Genomic DNA, 26,933 nt, shown 5'->3' on the forward strand with positions numbered 1-26,933 from the left:
AGGTGAATTCATTTAACTACCTAGGATGTATGATCACTTATGAAAATGAAAAAGATATAAACATAAAAATTGCAAAATATTTAAAAATAACAGGAGTAATTAACTCTATATTTAAACCAAACCTAGTTCAAAAACAAACCAGGCTAAAAGTATATAATACATTAGCCCTACCGGTCTTAATGTATGGAAGCGAAATATGGACAATAAAACAAAAAGACAAAGATTAACAACAGCAGAAATGAAGTTTATGAGAAAAACTGCAAAGTATACCCTATTTGATCACAAAAGAAACGAAGATATTATGAAAGAATTAAACCAAGAACCAGTAATTGAAAAAATTAAAAAATATAAACATAAATGGATGGAACACGTTCAAAGAATGAAAACAGAAAGATTACCAAAACAAGCCTTAAAGTACAAGCCATTAAGAAAAAGAAAACCAGGACGTCCTCTTAAACGATTCAAGAATGACTTCTAAGGCCGGAACAGGCCATACTAGCCTAAATCCTTGATAGGTATGATGATGATGATGATGATGAAAAATAGAATAAGGTAATAGTTACTCAAGGCATTTTTGAATAACTTGTGAAAAATTTACATACGCTGAGAGTATTAGTGGGAAAAGGCAATAGGTCTCAATTTGACATGTGGAAATGTAAAGTTATGCATTTTGGGATACAAATATTATTAACTATATACTATATTCAAGTTACTGCACTCTAGGATATTAATGAATTTGGGAGATGATAGTAGAGAGACAGTTTAAGTTTATATACCAACTGGCTGGAATGCACAAGTATAATCATGATGTTAATATATGTATATAGATATATACTTGTTGTTGTGCCCAGTGTCTTTCTACAACCTACAGATAACACTAATAATTGGACTCTAGCGTTGATGTATAATTTTCTTTTTTTTTCCACCAGAGGTCAGGCCAACAATTGTTGTAGCGGTTGGTCAGTATCTTTAACAAACCAGTTTGATTGTAGTGTAACTTGTTTTCTGTGTATAGTTGTATGCTCCAGAAGATGACCTTGACATAAAGTCGAAACATCGAATGTAGATTTTAGTTATATTAAACTAAAGTTTTTATTCAAACACGGTAGTTGTCTCCATAATTTTCAAAAATGCATTCGGATCACCATGTAAGCTTAAAAGAAAGGATTAAGTTTGTAGTATATATTGCAGTTTCTTCTTCTGGAAACTTGGAATTTTCTTTCTGTAAACTCAAGAAAATCGGCTGTACAACCGCACTCTTTTAGATATGACTTATCTTGTTTGAGTTAGGTACCAAAAGATGACAATACTTGTTTGTCAATCTTTTCATCGGTTGCTATTTCTTATAATTAGTGATGGCCAGCTATCGCTGATTAAATACAGGTGGAGAACAAACTGGTCACTCATTCTTCAAAAGCTAGATAAATTAAAAAAGGTCTCTTCTACTCCATATAATCGAATAAAAGGCATTAGCTGATTCGTTTTTGGACAAATTGCTAAGGTTAATGAAGATATTAAGAGATATGAATGATATTATCCTCTTTATAATGCCTTGATATATCCATAACTGGATTACTGTGGTTAGGTCTGGTCACCTGAGGTTTCTTTGGAAAGAGATGTGAGAGGAGGGGATGCAGCAATAAGTGACCAGTTGATGATGAGAGTCTGTGGAATCCTCACTATGAGGATAGTCTGAGAGTTTGTGGGTTGCATTAGTTGTTTGTTGGGTAATAAAGAGAGAGGGATAAAGAAACATTTAATCTGCTTAATTTCATAGAACGATTGCAAAGAAAATATTTTAGAACTATGATGAAGTGGAAAGAACAAGCTATCAGACCTGCAAGTTCAATAAGTGTATGACCACCAAACGTGTGATCGTTAAAGTTTTTGCTTGGAGAGTGGTGAATGAATGAATGGAATGGATTGACAGATTTGGTTGTGAGTCCTTAAACTGTGAATGGGTTCAAGAAGAGGTATGATAGATACTGAGCAGATAGTTTGGCTTTTAATGGATGTGCCATAGAGCCTTTTGTTCCTCAAAGGGAGGAGGTGAACCCATTTATCCCTTACTGATTTTTGAAGGCCTAATGGGTAGCTAGTCTTCACCCTTATCCGATTACAGAATAGCTAAGATGCGATTATCAGTGACTTTATCAGGCACCCAAGAAGGAACTTTCGGTACACACATGCCTCCATTTTGTGATCCCTAACTCTACTACTACATATATTAGTCTGAAGCACTACAGTTAATTTTTACTATGGTGAGTTCTATGGTCAATTTTCTTGAGATTATGGAATCAAAAACTCTATTTTAGGGAGAATGCTCCTAGAAAAAGCAGTATAAAAGACTCGGGAACCGAACGAAAAGAAACTCAGAATCAGTTTCTCTAATTATAAGCTGGAATCGAAATTAGGAAGGTCTTTCATTCGGCGGCTTGGCGCCTTAGGTACAAACTTCATTTCCACTATATTACACAAACCTGTTTAGTTTATATTTATTAATTAACTAAATATTATTTATTTAATTGGTGCTCCATGTTTTTTTATTTGAATTTCCATGGTTAAGTAATGCGGATTACTGGAAATGCTACTCTTTTTTTTTTATTCTGTCACTCTGCGAAATCGATTTCTTACTTTTTTTACTGATGCTTTTTATGTTGATACTGTTTGTCTGCAGTTCTGTTGATGAGTTTTTTTTTTTTTTTTTGCACCATTCTTCACTTCATTTTGACGTGTGGAGACATAGTTCTTTTCTGATTTGTAAGACGATCGTGTGTGTGTCAATAGCTTTAAAAAGCAATATAACTTGAATTTATTCTCTCTAAACCTTTAGTTCATGTAGCTCCTTATATAATCTTAGATATAAAGAGATAACTAAAGCTTTGTTTGTGGAGCACCCTGAAATCAGAACAGGTGTTTTTGACTGCAGCCCTTTAAAATTTAAAAAAAAAAAAAAAAAAAAAAAACCGAAACGACTATATAAGTGTTATGGCCTACCTTTGCTGCATTTTTGGCAATTACAATCTTTTAAGCGTAAAGTCGAAAATGTATATGATGATGAATGAATACTATATTAATGATTAGCAAAATAGTGAGATAGAATTCCATTTGGTGTTAAATACTTTAAAACTGAGATATACATAAGAATGTTTAAAAGCTTAAAAATGGTATGATATTGTGAAGGGATACAATCTGAACAAGAATAGATTTGGTAATGAATGATGTTAATCATAAATATCTCCATAAAACTTGTAAAGATTAAAAGGCAAAATACATTAAAAAGAGTAAAAAAGTGCAATATTATTATTAAAGGAACACGTAAGACCACAGTAATAACTTTTAGTTAATAAGGTACAGATATTTCCTACTAAAACTAATAGTACATCTTCAGTTTTAGTATGAAATATCTGTACCTTATTAATTAAAAGTTATTACTGTGGTCTTATGTGTTCCTTTAATAATTATACTCTCCCACAGGTACCTCTAAAAAAAAAAAGTGCAATATGTTCTTCCCTTAACTTACAAGCATATATCATATTATCTTTAAAATATACGTATTATTAATATTATTTAGAGTTATTCAACTCTGCATGGGTTATCTCTACTCATTTCAAAAAAATAAAAATAAAATCTCTAATATATTTCCATTTTGTACTTATATTTATATATTCTAATATGAAATTTCTAAATCTGCTAAGTGGCGCAACTATCCAATCATGTATGTCTCATGTAGGTGCGAGCGATGCGGCTGAGTAAACAGGGTGTAGTTAGACATATGTCATATACAAACCTTTTAGGCTTAAAAGTAGAAGAAAATAAGTGATAGTGTACACTGTTTCATACCTTTCGACCCCAAAATAATATACATATATATATCTTTCAGAAGCACGTATCATGTATTTTTTGGTTTGCCTGCTGTAGGAGAAATATATTATTAGTTGATGCTGTAGTTCAAAATGTCAAATCCAAAAACAGGTAAAGAAGTTTCAGAACTACTAGTTTATCATATAATGTATGTTTTCTTTATGTGATTTATATCTAGTATGTTTTGCTCGGCATAAAAAATTCATGAATTTGAAATTTGGGGAAGTCGAAACGTTGTTGACTTCATATTGGATATTTCTTTATCTTAGTAATATTAATGAATAATCCATACTCTACAAGATATGCGCATCTTTTCTGATAACAGTGCATATTAATGCTGATAATTGGAAGCTTAGGCTACTCCAGTTTGAAGCCTCGGAGCAAATATCCTTTCAGCTGATAATTTAAATCTAGCTTCAAAAACGAAAATGTGAAAACAGTCGATCGTTATTGTGTGGATAACTAGTTTAAGTTTGATGCTGCATTTTGTTTACACCTTTTGGTGTACATAAAAAAATTTCAGTTCGCTCGCACTTATTTTTGTAGCTTTTCAATCTTGTTTCAAGTAATGAACGCCTAGAGATTGTACTTTTGGCGGAAGAGAGAAACTTTTGTAAGTTGACAAACTCTACTGTCAGCAGAGGAAATATGTGGTTTTGCAATCATGTTGCTGATAGTTGCATTAAGTATAGGAAATTGGCAGGTGACAGTTCAAGTAAGATATTGGGTGAATATTTAATTTTAGTAAAACAGACAAACCAGCCATAAGAATAAATGCAATTAACAGACATAATACACTGGCAACAGCCTGAATTGCTTGGACCATAAATCCAAAGCAGCCATCCAGCCAAACAGTAATATTTTCTTAAAATTTACAGGAAATACAATGTATCATCTAGTTCTGATATTTTAGCTGATATTCAGATATTTTGAGTAAGTTGTATTGTAACTTGCATTCTGATATTTTGAGAAGAACATATAATGCAAAAGGACAGTACATTGCACCCTTTGATTGAGAAAGAACTGAATACAAGGTACGATTCAGTTGAAGATGATTTAGCTGTTCTCTTAGAGGTAGCAGGATCTATTCTTCTCGAAACTCGGTTTTTTTATCCCACATAGAGGCAGATCATCCATGAGAACAATGCAAATTATAGACAAGATATTCTAGTTGTGGTTGGTGGTAGATGTCTTAATGGTAGTAGTTGGAGGATTAATTAAGGGAGACAGTGAGCTGTGTGGAGTAGTGTGTCTTCCCACAATGAGTCATCGTAATAATATTAATACTGATAAACCAATCTCCATGGGTTTGTTATGCATATATGCCTGAGTATGTTCAACCACCCTTGTTTGGAAAGAAAATTTTATTTCAATCTTTATGATTTCATTTCCTTTAATGCAGTTTATTTATATCAAATTAAATCAAATGAGGTTTATTTAGCTGGATTCAGAAATAGATTCCTTCTTACCAGAACTGATTTTTCTTTACAAAAGAGGTAAATCATTCTTAGCACATGTACAAATGATAGCCATAGCATACTGATGAATTCAGAAAAAATTTTAGCAGCCATCCTAAAGTGATTACATAAAGAATATTGAATGAAGATTTGGAGAATAGAGCAATTCAGAATAACAGTAACTATCTACTGGATATCTGTTCATGACATGGATCAGTCATTACTGAGATCATGTTCCAGCATAAAGATGTTCACAAATTCATGCAGAGAGAAGAAATAAGAAAAATTTATATCTTCAAACTGGTTTAGGACACAAGAATACACAGAAGACTGAAAATGGGAAATAATCATCATTTATTGATTAGCAGGATAGAAAGTTATTAAAAAAATTTCATTTATTTTTTTAAAAAAAAGTTATACTCATTTTTAAAAAGAATGAAAGTCAAGCAGATTTCATAGGTTAAACGCAGACTCAAATATATAAATATTCTTTCAGAAAAAATTAGTTTATAAACAAAAACCAAACCTTGGAGATTCATTTTGCCAACTCTGAAGGAAACATTGATGAAACAAGAGAGGCAGTTGGCTGGAAGAATAGAAAAGTCAGAATAACATAAAGAGGCAGTTATGAAAAAGAAGGAAGTGTTTTGTAAATTTTTATCAAGGATGTCAGCATTAGTAAGAGGGAAGATAGATGAAAATGTCCAGAGTAATTACTTTGAAGGATTGCTAATGACTTTACATCAATTGCCTTAGTATCTCATAATGCAAAGATGTGTATAATGCATTATGGGTAGGGACACGACCCAGACTGGTTTTTAAAATTTGAGGTATGTTAAAGTGCAAGGATACTTCTCCAAAAACTGAGTGATTTACCATCAGTGGATGCCAGATCCAGAAAAGATATCAGGGTTGGAGTATTGCAGAAGTCATATTTCCTGTATACAAATAGTCAAAAAGTGTCACACTTCATTATTAAAATACTCTGAATTAGAAATAGATGCTGAAAGTGTTTTCACTTGGACTATAAATTAAAAATGTCAAGAAATTATATTCTTGGTTTAATCCTTTATCCAAGTGTAAGCAAACAATGTTTGCACATGAAGTATCTTTAAGACTTCAACATCTATCTTTAATCCAGAGATGTTTAATAATAAGGTGTGACACCTTTTAAACTACTTGTATATCAGAAATATGACTTCTCCATTACTTCAACCTTGGTATCTCTTCTTGGTTTGACTCCCACTGATGAGACCTCAACAAAGGTCAAAACCAGTCTGAGTAGTAGCCCTTCCCATAATGCATAGTATTTTGCACATCTTTTAAGGGTGTGTGCTTTGCATTATGGGGTGCTAAGGCAATTGATATGAAGTCATTAGCCTATCATGAAGATACTTTATGCACAGATATTGTTTGCTTGCACTTGGATAAAGGATTAAACGAAAGATATAATTTCTTGGCATTTTTAATTTATAGTAAAACCAAGTGAAAAAACTTAAAGCATCTTTATCTATCCAGAGTATTTTAATAATAAGGTGTGACACTTTTTGACTACTTATATATGGGAAATATGACTTTTGCATTATTTCAACCTTGGTATCTCTTCTGGATTTCACTCTCATTGATGACATTTGATGTCTGTCTGTTTTTGGGTTTGCTTGCTTCTTGAGCATAGAGGCGTTGCTTGGTGGCAGGTTTTTGCCTGTCAGTGAGTGGAGCCATTGCTGAGCAGCTGTCCTGGAGTCATTCTGGTCAGGAGTAATGAGTTGAGCAGTGAGATTTAGAGTGATCTTGTAGATCACTTAGAGTTTTTGGAGAGGTATCTCCACACTTCAACATACCTCAATAAAGGTTGAAACTGGTCTGGATAGTGGCCCTTCACATAATGCGTAGCATTTTACACATCCAAAAGGATGCGTGTGCTTTGCATTATGGTATATTAAGGTAGTTAATGTGAAGTCATTATCCTCTGTATACGAGTAGCTCAGTTGTGAAAATATTTCACTTGCAAACATTGTTTGCTTACAGTTGGATAAAGGATAACCAAGAATATAATTTCTTGGCATCTTTAATTTATAATATAACCAAGTGGAAAAAAAACTTTCAGCAATGGGGATAGAAAATTTTGAAGACAAATGCAATCAGGAGTACATATCAGTCCTTGAAGTAGAAAATGGCATCAAAAATCCAAAATGTGGAAAGGCAGTTGAGGTAGATGATATTTGAGTTTTCTAGATGTAGAAAATTCATATGACAGGGTCTCGAGTGATTAGTTTTTAAAAATGTTAGTTATATGGATTTTCTTATGAAGAAAAGTGATTTTAAACCACCTGTATCAAAATTGGAAATAATCAGCTCAACAAAATTGAATAATACTGAAACAGATTTCATATGAAAATTAGCAATAAAAAGACATACTGTGAAAGGACACAGGCACATTGAAAATATCAGCTACATCTAGAATGTGGAACAGAAGAAGAAAAGTATTTCTGCTATTTAGGACAGTTTAGCAAATATGGAAATAGACAACAGAATAAACAAAGCTTGTATGGTGAGGAGTCAACTGAATATATGGAATAAGAGAGAAATCATTCAACACCAAGCTAGCTGCACGCATGGGGGCCATTGCTGTTTAACTTGTATGATAATGATATTGGTGAAGATTTCGACAGTGGAATATTCAGTTGTATGCAGATGATACAAAGTTGGGATGAACTATGAAGAGTAGAGAAGATGTTTTGACCTTACAAGACTTGAATAAATTGAGTGAATGGGGATGCAAGTTCAATGTTACAAAATGTAAGGTTTAAAAATTTGGGAAACAAAGATGCGATGTAGAATTTATGCTTGATGGGGATATATTGTTGGAGGTGGAGGAAATAAGGGATCCTGGGATGATAGTGGATAAGGATCTGAAATTTAGGGGACACATTGCCAAAATTATGAGGACAACCCAAAGAATTCTAGGAATGATGTGGAGGACACTGACTTGTTGAAGTAAGAGAATTCTTGTTCCATTGTATAAGGCTTTGATTGGGCCACACATGGACAAATTTGGTCACCTGAAATAATAATCAGTGGTTTTCAAAAGGATGAAGAAATGTTGGGAAGGGTCCAGAGGTGACTTACTAAGGTAGTTTCTGATATGTCGAATATGAGGAAAGGTTGAGAAAATGCAATTTACAGAGCCTAGTGGATAGGAGGAAGAGGGGTGATATGATAGAGACGTACAAGTTAGTAAAGGTTGTTATAGGATCAATGTTGGAGAGGTTTTACAGTAAATAGTGGGAGATCAGGAGATAACCAGAGGTCATCTCTGGAAGCTGTATAAGGAGGGTGTGAGCAGAGGAGTGAGAAGCAAGTTTTTTGCATGTAGAGTTGTGAATGATTGGAATGCCTTACCTGAGAGTGTGGTGTCTGCAGAGAATTGGAGTGTGTTTAAGGTGCAATGTGATGAGCTATGCGTATGACAAAAGGACTTCCTAGATGAGTCTTTGACTCCATGGGGTCTTGGGATAATAATAATAATCTAAAAGTCTATATGAAAAAGACATTGTGGAGGCAGCACAAGTTGAGTGGAAATAATCAGTTCCATGAGGAATACAGAGAGCAATCAAGAAAGGTGACCCAGTGGTAATGGTGGCAGAAGTGCAGTATGAGCAGCAGTTAGCAAATGAGGCCAAAAGAAATCCTAGAGAGTGTTTTCAATGTATGACCAATAGAAGAAAGAATGATTATGGAAGGATGATATTAGTTAGTGATAATGGTAGAATGCTACCACTGAGGAGGTTGTAGTAGAGATGTTAATTGAGCAATTTATTAAGCTATTTCATCCTTGAGAACAGAATGTAACAATACAGAACTTGAGCAGTGGGAAGGAGGAAGAGCCACTGTTGGTGAGTATGTGCATGAGGAATTGCATCAACTTGATGTCAATAAGCCTGTAGGACTTGATGGTATATTACCATCAAGTATGATGGTGAAATATCATAATTTACATCTCTTTGAGAGGATGTTTCAGGGGAGTTAACAACTGTTTTAACTGCAAGAAGTGAACATAAACTGGGTTGTATATTGTATTAGCCAAAGAATTTTTAATAATAAAAATAAAGTAAAAACACTGACAAGTTTTGCTGGCGTTTTATAGAAGACTGGACCTATCTCTCATATGAGGAATGCAGCAGAGGGGCGCAGAATAGGACATGGTGGAGACACATGGTAGTCAATTTCCTGGAGGGAGAAGACACCTGACAAGACAGGAATTTCTATATAAATGATATTGGGAAGGGCTTGAATGATGATATGAAATTAGGAAGAAATACAGATGTTGTGGCCTTTCAGGACTTGAATAGACCAAGTGAATGAGTGGGGCTGTCAGTTCAGTGTAGCATAAAATTTTAAAATTTGGAGAGGTGAAGAATCTAGGGTGATGGTGGATAGGGACCCAAAATTTTGGGGATATTTACTAAAATTGTGAGAGCAGCACAGTGGATTATGGTAGTCATGCATAGGGTGCTGATATGTGGAATTAAGGATGTTATGATTCCGTTGTATGAATCAACATCGTTAGTTTAAAGAATGAATATTTAAAATATGCAGAAGTAACAACCAAGAAGAAAATGGCCAGTTTACTATTAATAACTGGAAATTTAGAAGTGCAACTTCCTTTAGATATCTTGAATAACTTAATTAGTACAGTTATACAAGGTTATTCAAAGTTATTTAAAGCTCATTTAGAGCTTTAAATTTGCTGCATCATATAATGTTCTAAAATGTCAAACAGTTAAAACAGGAGTATACAAAACATTCATTAGACCTTTTATTCTATATGGATAAGAAACCTAGAGCATTATAGACCATCAAGGGAAAACTTAAATTAAAATTCTAAAATATATCTTTGGTAATATAGCAGATAACTCAACAGGAGACTGGAGAAAACAATCAGTAGTGAGATTTTGTTGGTAGTTGGAGGGGAAAGGGCATATCCCATGAGCTGACATTGAGCTGAGAGAGAGAGAGAGAGAGATGGTTAAAAACATCTAAGATGGGTGTAATGGAGGATAATTTCCAAAAGACTTAGCCGAGTTGGAGATCTTAGATTGCACCTCCTGCATCTTCATTCTCATCCAAAAGAGTGTGAGAAGGTACTTGAAGTGAAAATATAGCTTTGAGCAGTTATATTTTAGTATTTTAAGTAGTCATGCTTAAAATTGGTGATCATTAAAAACTCAATTGGTCATATGAAACTGAAAATCTGAGTGAGGAATTTATGCTTATGATGCTTATATTCATGTAGAGCAGTTTTATAAATCTGAAATAAACTTGTATATGTCTACACTGACTAGACAGTTTTGGTTTACATTAAAACTTCATTTTAATGTAAACCAAAACAAAGTTTTGGTTTATATTAAACTGAAGTTTCACAATAACATAGTGGTTGTTTCCATAATGTTTTTTAAAATGAATCTCATCTGTGATCTACAGCCAAAGACTGTGAGTAAAGTGTTTTATTTTTAACCCAGTTCGTAGCTAGTTTAGTGTTTTGACTGATTTCTCTCTTATTTCTTTTAAATGTATTCAGTTGACTTCCTATCATACTAGCTTTACTAATTCTGCTGTCTCTTTCCATATTTAATTTGCCTTAATAACTAAAATGTTTTAGTTCTGTGGGCTATCCATTCAGAATGCAGTTCATTTTCAGTGCTTGCTTATTTTCATTCTCTTCGTCTTGTTATTGCTGATTGTCATACCAAATTTATTACAACAGTTATTCAGTTTAGTCAGGGAATCTTTCAGACTTGTGTTGAATTTATTTAGAAGTATCACGTCAACTGCATAAAGTAAAAAGCGTCTTCAATTTTGATATCAAGTTTAATACGAGTTTCCTTCACAATGTGATCAACATACATGATAACAGTGGAGATAATGTGCACTCTGGTCGTAACCCTGATTTGACATCAAACCATCTTCTAGTAATGCCTTCAATTCTAACTTTTGACTTACAACTCAAATATAGACTAAGTATCATTTGATATAATGTTCTGTTTATGCCATGTAACTGTGCCTTTTTGTAACAGCTTTTCTTTTGGCACTTTGTCATATTACTGTTCTAGATCTACAAAAATTAAATATAGATCCTTGTTATATTCCATGGCTTTTTTTGACAATTTGTCTTGTCAAATTCTTCTACAGTTCTTTCTTCTACAAGCTTCCCTTTTATAATTTTGCTTGGCTGTTTCTCAAATATACTTGCATAAATCTTACCAGGAACACTAAAAAGGGAAATTCTCTGTAATTGTTACATTCAGTTTTATTTCAAGTTTTATATGAATATTAAGAAATCTACTCCCATCATACAGAATTCAACCCAATTATTGGTCCTTGCAGATCGATCCGTATAACCACTGTCAAACTTTTAGACCTCCATACTTGGAAATTTCTGGTCAAACATCATCTACTCCAGTAGCTTTCCACATTTCAGGTTTTTGATATCTTTTTCTACCTCAGATACTGATGGGTATTCCTTACTGTATTCCTGTTGAGCTTTTTCTACCAGTCACTTAGTTCATTCCATCAAAAAATAAAATTCACATTGGAAATTCAAAATGAAGGATGATTACCTTTTCTGGAGATACTAATCACAAAAAATTCTGACACTAGTCCACTTTAGATGTTTACTGCAAGCTAATGCATACTGGACATTATTTCCATGCATCATTTCTACACCATCTCCAGAAAAAAATTAGGAATCATTCATACTCTTAAAAAATATGCTACCTGTATCTTAAGAAGTGAAGAAAATAAAAATGAACTGCAAGTTCTATTCCCTAACTTACTCTTAATGGGTATTCTAGGAAACTGATGCATGAAATACTATGTTATAATTCTACACCACATTCAAATCATGATATACACTACAGAAACTGTTTAAGTCTCATACATCTGTAGACTTTCAAGTAAAACTGTCAGTCTCGAAACCTTATATCAAATTTAGAAACTTATTCTCACCATCTATTGCTAGCTTTACTCTCCTAAATGAAAGGTTGGTCGATTGGTAGAGCCTTTGCTACTAATGGCTCAGTTAAGTAAGTTTGAGTGCGGTTAGTAGTTGGAAGGGAACCAATCGTTCGATGCTGTTGGCACACTCTCCCTCAATGAGTCTTTGGACTCCCTGGAGGTGTCAAATAATAATAATAATCTACAAACATCCTGGAGTTTACATAATTATAGCGTTCCTGTGTCCTTACCTACATTGGTCAGACGTGTCAGTTTTGAGATAAGAAAAAACCATTCAGAGACATTGCTTATCACAGAAGAAAGATCAGGTTTTGTTCATCAGGCTTTGCATGCACATCATAACATCAACTAGGACAACTTGTCCCAGTTGATGAGAATATAAGAAGACAGAAGAAACTGTCTAGAAGACAGTTTTCTTTCTTTTCAGGTAAAGGAATCCACCATGGTCATTTTTTCTAATGATTCAATAAGAACCAAGATGATTCCAAGTGACATTTGGAAATCTTATCAGATCTCTTTGCACACCAGATTTTAACTTTTCAGCTAATCATCTCCAAACAAGTGATAAGTGGTCATAATTGAACAAGATAAAGAATAAAAACAAGTGGAATGAAATTCATGAGAACTGCAAAATACACATTATTAGTTTAAAAAAATAATAATAAATTTAAAAGAACTAAATATAAAATCAGTAGAACTAAAACTAAACAAATACAAACAAAATTGGATAAAACATGTAAACTGGATGGCCACCCAATATCTTAAACATTTAATAAAATATAAACCAATTAGGAAGAGAACACCAGGTGGACCTCAAAAGAGGATATTAGATTGAAAATGAGACTGGAACAGATCATTATGGTCTAAATCTGTATTTAGCATTATGATGATCTCCAAGTTGAGAGCACTGTCTCCACATATTTCTATTATATGAGCCTCTCTGAAGCCAAACTGATGAACCTCAGTTTCTATAAATTTCTCAATTTTAAGTACTTGAGCACATGATTAGTACTTAACTTTTCAGAAACCAAACAGCTAACCTCCATAATTCTGTTTATCACAACAAGATGGTAAAACATATATGGCTTCTGAATAGCAGTTAATGCATTTCAGAAGCATTTTTGATTAACTCTAGTTTGTTGTTTTTAAGATATAAAAATGTGCTAAAACTCATAAAAATTAATATCAAAACTGTTTATTAAACAAAGATAAAAGCCAAATCAACTGAAGTTTAATTTTTGTTAAGTGGTGAAAGTTACTTGCCTAATGATTCATAATTTGGCATTGACAAATCACATGCAAACCAGAATTAAAACATTTTTTCTCTCACAGATTGGTATGAAATCATCAGAAAATGTAAGAAGAAAACCATTTGGTATAGTTGATGATTCATGAGGATTTTCTCTCCAAGAAATTACTTCATTACAGGAGAGGAAAAAAAAAAAAGCTACGAAATTATCAGCAAGCTGGATCAACATGTGATGGATTAAATTAGGTTGAAACCACAACTTATACAATTCAAATACAGTTTTAACAAAGATATAGGATTTGATTCAATACATATTTAAAAGAAAAAGTAACACATCAATTTTGAAAAACATAACCCAGCCCTTGTTATATCCTTCTGATAGACCTGTGACAAAAGAAAAGACATATTAGACCTATTAAAATACATTTATCCCATTAAACATGACTATTGCAAATATTGAAAGACAGATCAAGGCACTTTAGATGCAACAGACACCGAAGATATGACAGTAATAATAATAATAATAATATAAAATATTATTAATAATATATATTGATTGGTAGAGTCTCTGCTACTAATGGCTCATGCAAAAAGTTAAGCAAGTTTGTGCGCGGTTAGTAGTTGGAAGGGATCAATTGTTTGATGCTGTTGGCACACTCTCCCTCGATGAGCATTTGGACTCCCTGGAGGTGTCGCATAATAATAATAATAATACTGTAATGGTTTCTGCAAGCTTTCCTTGTTAATTTAGTTTACAATGTTAGCTTTGCATTCATATTTGTTTCTACTCTGAAGAAGTTATAGATAGTAAAACTCTGATTCATTTTATTTTATCTTTGTTTCATAACAATCTAATAAAAAAAAAGTTTTTTTTAATTATTTCTTAAGTTATTAAATATAGAATGCATAAACTACATCATTCAAAAGTTAAGAAAAATTAGTAAAACACAAGAATTAGATTGCGTGTGTGATATAACATAAACATCATTGTTCATCCAACTGCCATATTGCCTTTCATCTACATCTCTCCTAGGTCAAGCTGGCATAAGAAAACACGAGGAAAAAACACGTGGCTGTGTTAAATTTAGTCACTATTACACCATGCAGATAAATGAATAATTTCTAAAGCTTACTTAATCTTACTAAAGTAATTATTGGGCTGGCAAATAAGTTTGTTCAGTTTTTCAGAGTGAAATGAAACACATTTTATTTAATATATATAATATATACTAGTCATTTATATATTAACCCCCTTTACAATGACCTCTTGCCATCTGTCCATCGACTTCATTATGCCGTGTTCATAAAACTCCTGAGGTTTACTGGCGAAAAACTGATCCAGGTATCTTTTGACAGCCTGCCCATTAGCGAAGGTTTTCCTGTTCAGAGAATTCTGCAATGATCGGAATAAGGTAAATCGGAAGGTGCCAGGTCCAGTGAATATGGAGGATGTGGCAAAACATCCCAGCCGAGACGTAACAATTTACTTTGGTTTGTTAATGATGTGTGGGATCTGGCGTTGTTGTGGTGAAAGACAACTCCTTTCCGATTTGCCAATTCAGGACGTTTTGTGCTAATTGCACAGGCCAGTCGCATTAACTGTGAGCAATAGACAGTTGAATCAATCGTTCTGCCTGACAGTAACACCTTGTAGTGGACAACACCTTTATAATCCCACCACACAGAGAGCATGATGTTCTTTGGGTGCAATCCCACTTTCGAGGTTGTTTGTGGCGGTTCGCTCTTGTGCCCCCATGATCTTTTATGTACCACGTTATCGTACATGACCCATTTTTCATTTCCTGTAATCATCCGCTTCAAAAATGGGTTGTTTTCTTGGCGACGTTGCAGCGAATCACAGATGGATATGTGATCAGTCATATTGGCCTCAGTCAATTCATGCAGCACCCAAACATTGAGTTTTGAAACATGTTCCAGCTTGTGCAAATGGTTTTCAATGCTTGTATGGGATATGTTCAGTACTGCAGCAATCTTCCGCACTGTTTGTGACGGATTTTTGTCAACAATATCCTTCACAACACTCGAATCAACCTCGGTCGGGTGACCAGCGTGAGGCGCATCGCTGACATTGAAATCTCCAGAACAGAATTTGGCAAACCATTTATGGCATATGCGTTCTGTTAAGGCACCATCTCCATATATGCTGCATATTTTTTTATGGGCCTCCGCAGCTCATTTGCCTTTTTTGAAATAAAAAAGCAAAATATGCCAGTAATGTACGTTATTTCCTTCCATTTCTAAAAATATGTTATACACATGCAACTGAATTAGGCCGAACAAAAATTCACTGAAAGGTTATGTGAAATGTCACCTTTCAACTGCACAATAGCGTTGTCGGTAGCGCAACAATAGCGACAGGCGAAGCGCCGTAAACTTGTACTAACACATAAACCGAATGAACTTATTTGCCAACCCAGTATTATTATATGGATATGTATCTATGGAGTCAGAAGACGACTTGCAGGAGATTCACACAAACCTTTATATGCATAATGCCTGTCATACCTCTCCTTAAACTCATTCACTGTTAGGGCACTCAAAACATTCTGTAAATCCATTCCATTCTTTAAGCAAGAAATCTAGTCTGCACACCCTTACTAACCACACTTTCACACAACTTCCACAGGCAACCCCTAGTTTTCTTTTTATTTATCATGTATTGAAAAATTTCCTTGTGTCAATCGATAATATGAACCCCTTGAATCCCTTTAATAAGGTATTATTTCTGGAAAGATTCCTTGTTACTCCTCTAAGTAAATATTATTTTTATGACTATTTAGCCTGTTTTTGTTTAGGAGCCTTTTATAATATCATTGGCTTTTTACTTAAATTTTAGGACATTACTGATGTTTTATATAGACAGATATATGAAGAATACATAGGCGGAATAATTCAGACATACCTTTGTAGGATATAGCTGGCTGTCTTCTTATTCAGCGGCATCCCGGCATATGGTATTCATCTGCTGTTAAAGGAAGGAAATATGATTGAAAGGAAGGGGGGTTGGGAGATGTAGGAGAATTATTGGTGAGGTAAGAGGTATGTGAACTTTTGAAAAACCTGGTTTTTTTTTTTTATTATTAAAGGTGGGCAGAGCATGCTTGGGGAGGGGGATGAAAAATATAAATTTTTGGGAAAGGAGAAGGATATGATTTATAAGCCTCTATGATGTCTCCTCTTTTTAACTAAACTTTATTTAGTTAATTTATTTAACTAAATAAAGGGCACTTTTTGCAATGCGCCTCCAAACTTCAACTCTCGGTCCACTGTTACCCCCCCCCCCCCCCCATGTCCTTAGCATTATCAATTTCTTGTAATCGGGCATCATTATTCTTTGCCCAGAATGCCAGTTTATTTAAATTATTCTGCAGGATATCTATAGGAGGGCTATAGTTTACCAACTATGGCCTTCCCCAGTTTTGCATCATCAGCAAACTGAATATCCCCTTCAGTTCTTTCTTTATATCATTAATATACAGATTAAAGAATAGTGGCCCTAGTATAAGGAACAAGTGGTCCTTGTTCTATAATGAAAAAATCTCCTCAGTGTTAATATGATAATAAAGCTTCACCAGCTTAAATGACTCGATCACATCCCTGCTTTGTCTTCTATGCACCAAAGTCTGCATGCCATCACTCTGTCCTTATAATTAACATTGTACAGTCCTAATATAATTTTGCTGTTTCTACACCCTCTCCAAGGATGCTGCATCTCCTTTGAATCCTGGGGACCATATCTGAGCACAGAAATCCAGACATAGTCTGATCAAAGCTTTATACAATGGGACATCACACTATTATTTGTTGTGGTCAGTGGCCTCCTCAATATTGAAAAAATTCTCCAAATTTTCTTCAACTTCTGCAACATATTCTCTGAACTTCAAATTTCTATCTACAATCACCTCAAGAACTTTTGCTTTCCTCCACCTTCTTCCAGCGTGAATTCTGCCAAGTGAGTATGAAGCATCTAATCTGTGGATCCCAAATTTAAAAACCTTACATTTAGTTGCATTAGACTGATATCTCTATTCATTTGTCCACCTTTCTAGCTTATTCAAACCTGTATGAAGAGCCAAAACATCAGCACTATTACTAATAAATAACCCTCCTAAGCTTCATATCATTTGCAGACAACTGAATATCTCCCTGTAGTCCTGTGACGATATCATTTACATAAAGATTGAACAGTAATGGTTCCAGTGCTGAACTCTGTGGAACTGCACTTGCAACCTTTCTGCTCCCCCATATATAACTCTGATATCTACAAGAAAGCCAGTTTCCAATCTGATCCACTGATGCTTTTTGAAAAATCTCTCCCCCCCCCCCAAAAAAAAACTACCCTGTCCTCATCTATTGCTGTTTTTGCATTGTTATAAAAGATAACCAGATTACTAAAACATGAGGCCTTTCAACAAAATCCACGTTGGCCTGCACATAAATAATGCCTTCATCTGCCCAATTCTGTGTATGGGTTCTTACCAGTGCCTCCAAAATCTTAACTACAGAAGAAATACAGACAGGCCTATAGTTTGATACCTCCATTCTACCACCACCTTTATGCAATGGCACTATCTTATGCTTCTTCCATTCACCAGGAAATTTTCCATTGAAGACTTTCATTAAACAGCCAAGTTAATGGCATGGTCAGTTCCATAGCACATTCCTTTAAAAAAGTGATGAAATTCCATCTAGCCCCTCCCCCCTGCCTTACTGACATTTAGTGTACCCAGTATTCAGAATATATCCTCTTCATTCATATCTAACACTTCAATATTTGTTATTCTTCTAGGAATAAAGTCTGCTGTACCAGGATGGACCACAGTAATAAAGTGATCACTAATTAGCTCAATTGTGTCATCTACATTGGTCACCCAAGTCCTATCTCCATCCTACAAGGTAATCCATGCACTATCATTTTTCTCCTACTCTCCACATAGCAAAAAACTCATTGAGATTCTTCTAGGATTGAGGGACTAGTCTCCTCTCATATTCTAATTTTTCTCTCTCCTTACAATACCATTCACTTTGCTTGTCTGAGCCTTATATTCCTCATGCAACTGTTTCCCCAACTATCCCTTTATATTTTCTCCTGTAATCTCTTTTTTTTCATCTGCAATTCCTGTTTTATTTCTTTTGTCATCCATTTGTCTCCAAATTGCTTTATCCTCATCACTCGAGGATAAAGATCGAGGACATCATTTGCTTTCAGCAGTTTTTTCTTAAGTATCTCACGTGCAGTACTGATCTCTCTTTCTTCAAATTCTTTCATTCAGTGTACTGCTGCAACTGGTTTCTAATTCTGTGATAGTTGCCTGCCTTATAATTCCACATAAATTCCTTCTGCCGTGATACCTCTACGTGTCCAGTCATTCTCTGAGTCAGGACCATATGGTCACTCACCAACTGGGAGACAAGTATGACATCTCAATTGCAATTGGATCCTCTGATGCTGTGATGAAATCCAAAACTCTTCATCCTCATGTTCTCTTCACAAATATTACGAAGTTGTCCCTCAAGAAATTGAAGAATTTACTATCCTTAGTAGTGAATTCTGGCTCCTCTGCCTACTTCATATTGCTTTAGTTGAAGACCCCATAATGATCACTTGCTTTGCACTTGCCGAACTAATTTGCCTAAACATTTTCTGTTTGTCGCAATCTGTATTCCCTATGTAGCAATATCAGACTAAATATCTTGTCTTATAAACATGTCTCACACCATATATTCTCAAAGCCGTTAGTGTTATTTCCTCTGGGATTCTTCACCTTGAGAGGGCAAAGCTCATCTCTTATCATGAGTAACACTCCATTAGAATCTGTACCCTTAGATTTGTATCCCTGTTTGAATATCTCACTGATACCAACGATCTGTAGAGAAACCGACTCAGTCACTGCCACAAACTCACTCCCTGCATTCCTAATGCTCTTAGCATTTGTATACAGTAAAACCAGTGCATTGTCAATATTCTTATAGCTGTGATTACTGGTTTCATGCTTTACTCTTCCTTCTGCAATATATTGTGCACTCTGTCATTTCTCAAGCCACTATTCCCACTTCCCTGCTATGTTCCACCCATGCAATTCTAGTTCCCTGCCCTGACACACTCACTTTCTCAGAAAACAAGTCACTCCAAATACCTGCATCCTTCAGCATTCAAATATAAATCATATCTTGCACACAGCTCTCTTCTTTTCTCAAATGTAGTCCACACATCCATATATTCCAGACCTCTCTACTTGCATATTTTTGCTATCATCTCATTCGTTATCACTGCTCTTTTCTTCCACTCTGCATTATCGTATTGGGGCAACATGCTCATTATCTTTCTTTGGACACATTTCTGTTTCACCATCCCTAACATCAGCCTCAAATTTCATGCTACTTCTCAGGTCATTCGTATCAACTATTATCATTATCTTCTCTACATTTTCAACCCTCTTCACTGTCATTCTAGCACTATCATACCACCATTCAAGCCCTCTACTCTGCATGCCCTGAATCATCAAATCTCCATCTATGATATTCCGAATAGATTCGTTAATCTTTCTCTCACTGGTATCCCTACTTACTGCTTCCAATCTCTCTCCTTCCTGCCCCCTCTCATCTCTTTATCCTTTGCTTCCACACTCTCTCAACTTTCTCCAATTTCCTCTCTTCTATTTTCCTTCTCTTCTTTTGTCTCCGGAGTGTTTATTTCCACAAGATGCCACTCCTGCTTCCATTACCCTTGACAAGAGAGTATTAGTGCAGGATACTAATACTCTCACTTGCTCTGAGAACAATATTCTCTCCAGATGCCATGTTCTTCCTCATTCAAATGCAGCACATCCCTTGCATACAGCTCTCTTTTATCCTCAAATGCACTTCTTATGCCAATTAACCACGCAATACACAATCTTCCCTCTCACACACTTCTGCTATACAAGCTCAAACTTCTCGCTATCCGATTTGTATTATCACTCAGGTCGCTTGTACCCACTATCACAATCATGTCATCCACTCACCTTGCTTAATTACCATAGTCACACTCTGTTGTTTCTCCAGGCAAGCACTCCTGTAGCTCTATCTTGTACTCCATGAATCATTAAATCTCCATACATCACACCTCTCACTGCTCCATTTCTTGCTCACCTGCATCTCCCCCCCCCCTCCTTCCACTCCCACTTACCTATCTTCCTGTCATCTCTCTATCCCTAGCTTCTCTTATCTTGCCTTCCTCTCATTCCCCCCCTCATCATCCTCTGGTACTCTCTAATTCTCATTCTCTCTCTCTTGTTTGTCTCACATCAATCAACCTTTCCAGTACCTAATATCCTCTTTCATGCTTCTGAACTTATTTTTCAGACATTCCACTTTTCTCAGTGTCTCTCTCCAAGCAACCTACTCTTGCTTGACATTCACCCAACCAGTTGTCATCATCCTTTAAATCTACTAGATTTGTTTCCACACGATGTTTATTCTTCCTTCCTGTCAATCATGCTTCTCATTTTTCTCTGCTAGCATTCACTCATTTTTGACACATCGCTACCACAGCAACCTAAATCTAAGCTGATATCAAAATCACGAAGCTCTTCCCATTTCCTGCATCTATGCAGATGTACTCCCTGGTATTTTACTTGCTGTTTTTAACACCTGGGATACAAATGTGCTGCAAGCACCATATGCCACAAAATCCTGTATTGGGTGGTGTATAACATAGTCCTTGAATGGAGGCTGGCTAGGCAAAGAATTGTCAAACAGACTTTTATTATAACACAGTATAAAAACACTGACAAGCTATGCTAAAAATGTACTCTACATAACAAAAATCTCAAAATGCAAAACATTCATCACTAGTTAATTCTAATTCTAATAAGCAAAGCTCCTTGAGAATCAGAACAAATACTCTAATAATTTGAATAATATATGCACGTAAACACTAGAAAGATATTTAATTAACCAAATATTTTGGTCTGGAAATAGCAAACCATCTTCATTGGCACTACAAGAACAGTTTAAAAAAAAAAAAAATACAAGGTGGAATACTAACAATAGATCATTTAAAAATAGAACAAGCTGCGTGATGTTATATCACTAAGTATTAAAGGGAATATTTTTAAGCAGAGACATGATTGAAATAAAGATATGAATTAATGAGTTATCCTGATTAGACTTTCCCAGATTTTTGATATAGATATATAGTCATTCCGATTCAGGTTAGGACGATGGAGTAAAGCCTCTACACTTTCTTTGAATAAACATTTAAATTTATAACGGGATCTATGTAAGAGGCGAGTTTTTGACCAAAGGATGTTGTGGTTAATTTCAATCCCATGCTGAGCCAATCCAGATTTTTCAGGTTTGTTGTGATGAATGGAGGATTGATATTCTTGGATTCTTCTTTCAAGAGAACGTCCAGTTTGTCCAAAATAGGAGAGATCACAGTTGCAGGGAATTTGATAAACTCCAGGAAGAGATATAGTTCAGCATTTGTCTTTAGAAGAAGGAAAATGGGAAGATAATTTGTTAATATGTGAATAAGTAGCTGTTAACTCATATTTCTTCAGAATTCTTGTGATAGGTTCTGAAATCCCAGAGATGTAAGGAATTGGAACTCGACATATTGAATCTTCATTGTTTTGTGGTGGATTATAAGAATCGAGAAGATGTTGAGTACTCTTTTCAGAAAAGCCATTGAGTTTCATGTGTTGTTGGATATTAGAAAGTTCTTTCTGTAGAAAATTAGAAGTAGAACAATTAGTTTTGGCTCTTTTGATAAGACATTTTATGATTCCTGTTTTTTGACAAGGATGATGGGCTGATTCTTCAAGAATATAATGACCTGTGAACGGTGGTTTCCTGTAAACTGTAGTTGTAAGAGTATTTGAAGGTGACCAGATGAGAACGTCTAAAAAAGATAACTGGTTGTTTTCTTCCATTTCCATAGTAAACTTTATACGATGATGTAAGGAATTGATACTGTTTAAAAAAGAAGGTAAGAGTTTTTGTTGTGCAGCCATACAGTAAAGATGTCATCTATATATCTTACCCAAAGGATGGTTGAGGGAAAATAAATGGGAGAGGACTTTTTCTAGGACTTTTGCCACTGAAGATGGTCTGTTATTTCCAGACCGAAATATTTGGTTAATTAAATATCTTCCTTATATTTACGTGCATATATTATTCAGTCTTTATGTCACAAGTATCTTTAAAACATCACTCTAATAATTTATATTGAAACATCTTTTTTCTTCCAACACCACATTAGTGCATTCTACTCATTTGTTGCCCTCTGCTAGATAATATTCTTGTGAAGATTTTATTAATTGTACCTCAGAAGAGATATTCTTTTCCAGTTTTTGCATTCTGTTTGTATCCCATTTCTTTGGTATATTCCAGTCATCTGGCCATTCTTTCTTTACCCCTATTTCATTTAGAAGAGGATATAATATCTCAATAGATAAGTGTTGTTTTTGTTAATTTTGCTTGTATATTTGACTATCCCTGTAGCTTTGCCATTTCTGAGTTTTTTATTGCCTTAGTTATTTCTACTTTTGTTCTCTCTCCTGCATTTATGTGTAATGTTTCTATTTCAATATTTTCTGGGAGTAGAGTTTCCTGTATTGAGATCTCACTGTTTATCATTTCCTGAAAGTGCTCTATCCATCTTTTCTTTTTTTTTTCCCCTTTGTCAGTATATTCTTCATGTATCCCTCATTGCTCTCTCTCTTTTCTCATATTTTTTCCAGTTATCTTGTTATTTCGAAAAGTTTCTTGGAATCTGCTGTAGCCTTTCTCCTTACAGTTCTTCAGTGACTTTTCTTTTCATGTAAATTTAAAGAAAAGAAAAGAAAGTATTCAATGCACTTCTCTTTACTTGTGTATTTTTCTCCTTGTACATTTTATTTATCTCCTTTTTCTCCTCTTTATTTTGATTTCGGAGTATTTCTGATTTATCTTTTCTCACTTAAAAGTGTTGTTTTATTTGTTATCTGTTATTTCTGAACTCGCTCCTGTTTTTCTAATATTTCTTCAGCTTTTTTTATATAGTTGTTTTGTAATTTCATTTTTCTTCTGTATCTCCATTGTTTCCTTCATTTTGTATTACTGTTTCACATTTTCTTTTGCTTTTGATTTAAATATCTTTGTTAACTTCATTTTTATCTTTGCCACTATTAGTATATGGTCTATGTATGCATCTGCTCTGATCAAGAGGATCTCCATGATTTATTTATGGTTATGTGATCTACTTAGTTTTTACTCTTTCTATCTGGTGAGATCCAGGTTTATGTATATTCTTGTTTAAATATTATACCTCCTGTGATTAAATTGTTAAATAGGCAGAAGTCGTTGTATAATTTTTCATCTTCATATCTTTGTCCTTCTTTTCCCATCACTATTTCATGTCCACTGTTGTTGTGTTCAACTACCTTTTTGCATTTGTAGCTGCCAGGAGTAAGATCATATCTCTTTTGCTACTCTTGTCTTACTTTCTCTGTTGATAGGTCATAAAAATCTTTTTTTTCCCGAGTCAGCACTGTTTGTATGGGTGTTATTTTTGGTTTTGAACCTAGCTTTTATTATTCTTTCTGATGCTAGCTTTGAACAGTGCCTTACTTGTGTCTACTGTCATTATCAGAGCAACACCCCTCCAATTATTATTATTCCTGATACCTCCAAGGAGTCCGAAGACTCTTCATCCTCGGAATTTCTAGAATATGATATATTTATTTGATATTAGTCTGAACTCACCGGACTAATATCAAATAAACATGTCCATATGTTCCATTCCATTTGATTTCACTTAATCCTAGTATTTGTATTTTGTATTTATCATTTATATACATATGTCTCCTCCATAGCACAGTTGGAAGAACAGTGAATCATTGTTCCCTTCGATTGGAAAAGACCTGGGTTCGATTCTCATCGTGATGAGGGAGAAATCCTTATACAGGCTTTTTTACTTGAAGCTGAGTTAGTCGATCTCATATGGAGGTAGCAGGGTTTTTTCTCCTGGAAACTCGGGTTTCACATCCTGCTTACAGACATATCAGACCTCAGAACACATGCAACTTACAGACTAAAAATACTGCTGTTGGTGATGATGGTGATGGGTAGTAATGTCGTAGTAGGAAAAAAAAAAGTAGTAGCGGAGAGGGTGAGATGTATTTAACAATGTAGGTGCCCTCCTGCAATGAGTCCTTGGACTCCCTAAAGGTGTCAAGTAATAATAATAATTTGTATCTGCTTGGATATTTGATGTGAAATCTCAGATTCATACATTGTTCTAATGTTTCCTGCATCCAATTTTGGTTGCAGATTTGGGCGTGAAGATTTCCAAGGACCTGCCTGTTGGCTTATCTAAGAGAGTTTCACCAATCATCAACATTTCCTCTGCTGATTCTTCAGCAAAACTATTCCAGTTTCTTTCAGTACTTTAGGTTTCTGTAGCAAGAAAATGTTTTATGCATTTTGGACTTGGGACCAGCAATGTCAGAGTTATAGCTACTAAAATGGAGTTTTTTAATTGCCGTTATGCTTTTGTTGTGTGTGTGTGTGTGTACGTACGTACTGAAGGTGCACATAAAAAGGCAAAAATTCTACAAATAAGTTTTAGCATGGGTTTTCTCTTTTACAGTATTATAATACCACCTTACTACTGTGGGATGAAAAAGATGTTAGAAGATTTTTCTGAGGGTAGTCTAAGGATCGGATTTAAGTTGGGGTCATAAATCATTTTTAATGAAGTATAAGTGCACTGATAAATTTATTTATCTCGCTTTCATCGGGAAGTTTGTTTTAGTTCCCAATATCCAGAAACGTCTTGTCATATAAAATGCATTTTTTTTTTATTTAAAACTTTCATTGAGTCTCCTTCTCTCAACTGCACTACAGAGTTTTGTGATAGATTTGCCTCTTGTGCAAAATGTGCTTTTTAGAGCATGTTTTTTTTTTTTTTTAAATGAAGGCCTGTGTAACCTTGTGGAAATGGCTTTTGCATCCATATTACTAGGCTGCAGAAAGAAAGTTTTCTCATTTCGATTCTGATTGCTGACTAGATGAACTTTTCCTAAGGCTTTCTCTCAAAAATTCTTGAGTTAGTCCATTTCTGGCATGGGCAGGCAACTAAAACAAAATTGATTGCAGAACCCACACCATTTCAGACAATAATATATTATGTTAGGGATTGAGAGGTGGCATTAGTTGTTTGCTGGATACTGTTTAAAATCATTGATAGTTTGTGTTGGCTGTTTCCAATTGGCTAAGGGGTGGAGATTTCCTGCCTGTCAATCTCCAGGAGTTTGATATGGCTAAAACATCCTCACACTCCTTTTGGAGAATGAAAGGTGCATGAAGATCTATTTTTTATTTTAATTTTACAGGAAAAGGTTTGTAAACACTTTAATCTTCCTTAATTTGCTTCTGCTACTTGCACTCTTTGAAAAATTGCATAAAACTTCATGCTTAAGTTATACAGTAGTGAAAGATTTACAATCACAATTCCAGCATTCTTTAAATTTATTGATTGTTCAGATCATTCTGTGTTGTCACATTGCTTGAAATTTGCTGCCATAAGTGCACTGCCTATTAAGGCAAGAAAAAATTTAGCTATTCATATTGAAAATTTTTGGAATAAACTACATGTCTACATAGACACGTAGACTCATTCATTAGAGTATTACCTAAATTTTCAACATGAACGACAACTACGAAAATCTCAGTATGAAATAAATTCAGTGTTGTAACATTTTTAGTGTAAAAACAACGTAGGGTTACAAAATGGAAAAACATGAGCATGTTCCATGCTCATGTTTTTCCCATGTTTTCCAAACATTATCCATGTTGTTCATGCTCATGTTTCAGCATGGAACTTAAGAAGTTTAAAAAAAAAAAAAGCCATTAAACATGCACTTTCGTGTTTTTTTAAATTGTTTAAAATGTTAAACAATTCACTTTGAGGTTTTTAAACGTATAACCATGGTAGAAAAATTGAATAAGCATGGAAAATTAATTGATCCATACTATTTATTCAGCTACTCTTGCCATATCTGGTTAGCAAAGACTTAGTGTTTAAGAAGTTTACATTATTATTAGGCTGATTTATGAAACCTGTGTAGGTCTCAGAGGGATCTGGTAATAAATGACATTGTATTTACTTTCATCTTCTTCTATCACATGCAATTTTATGGTTAAATAAGATTTTCAGAAGTATATAGAAATTCTACCAGATTAGTTGTGTTACAAGTGAAAGTGTTCTTGCAATTAGCTTACTTGTTGGTAATTGTTTTGCCATATTTCAACATAATGATATTAGAAGGTGATGCATTAGCAGAAATATGTTTAAT

At 34.5% G+C, this 26,933-nt stretch overlaps 1 protein-coding gene across 1 annotated transcript in view; it reads left to right on the forward strand.

Moving 5' to 3' along the window:
• Positions 1-3,810: 3,810 nt before the first annotated feature.
• LOC150100491 (SH2/SH3 adapter protein dreadlocks-like) overlaps positions 3,811-26,933 on the forward strand; it is a 61,532-nt gene continuing 38,409 nt past the window's right edge. Inside the window, exon 1 of the mRNA XM_090402750.1 lies at positions 3,811-3,975. Coding sequence (XP_090258876.1) covers positions 3,957-3,975 — 19 coding nt within the window. The 5' untranslated portion in view covers positions 3,811-3,956. The remainder of the gene's footprint in view (positions 3,976-26,933) is intronic.

Source organism: Typopeltis vanoorti, chromosome 13 (assembly GCF_054136105.1).
Source record: "Typopeltis vanoorti isolate ZY-2024b chromosome 13, IOZ_Tvanoo_1.0, whole genome shotgun sequence".
NCBI lineage: Eukaryota > Metazoa > Arthropoda > Arachnida > Uropygi > Thelyphonidae > Typopeltis > Typopeltis vanoorti.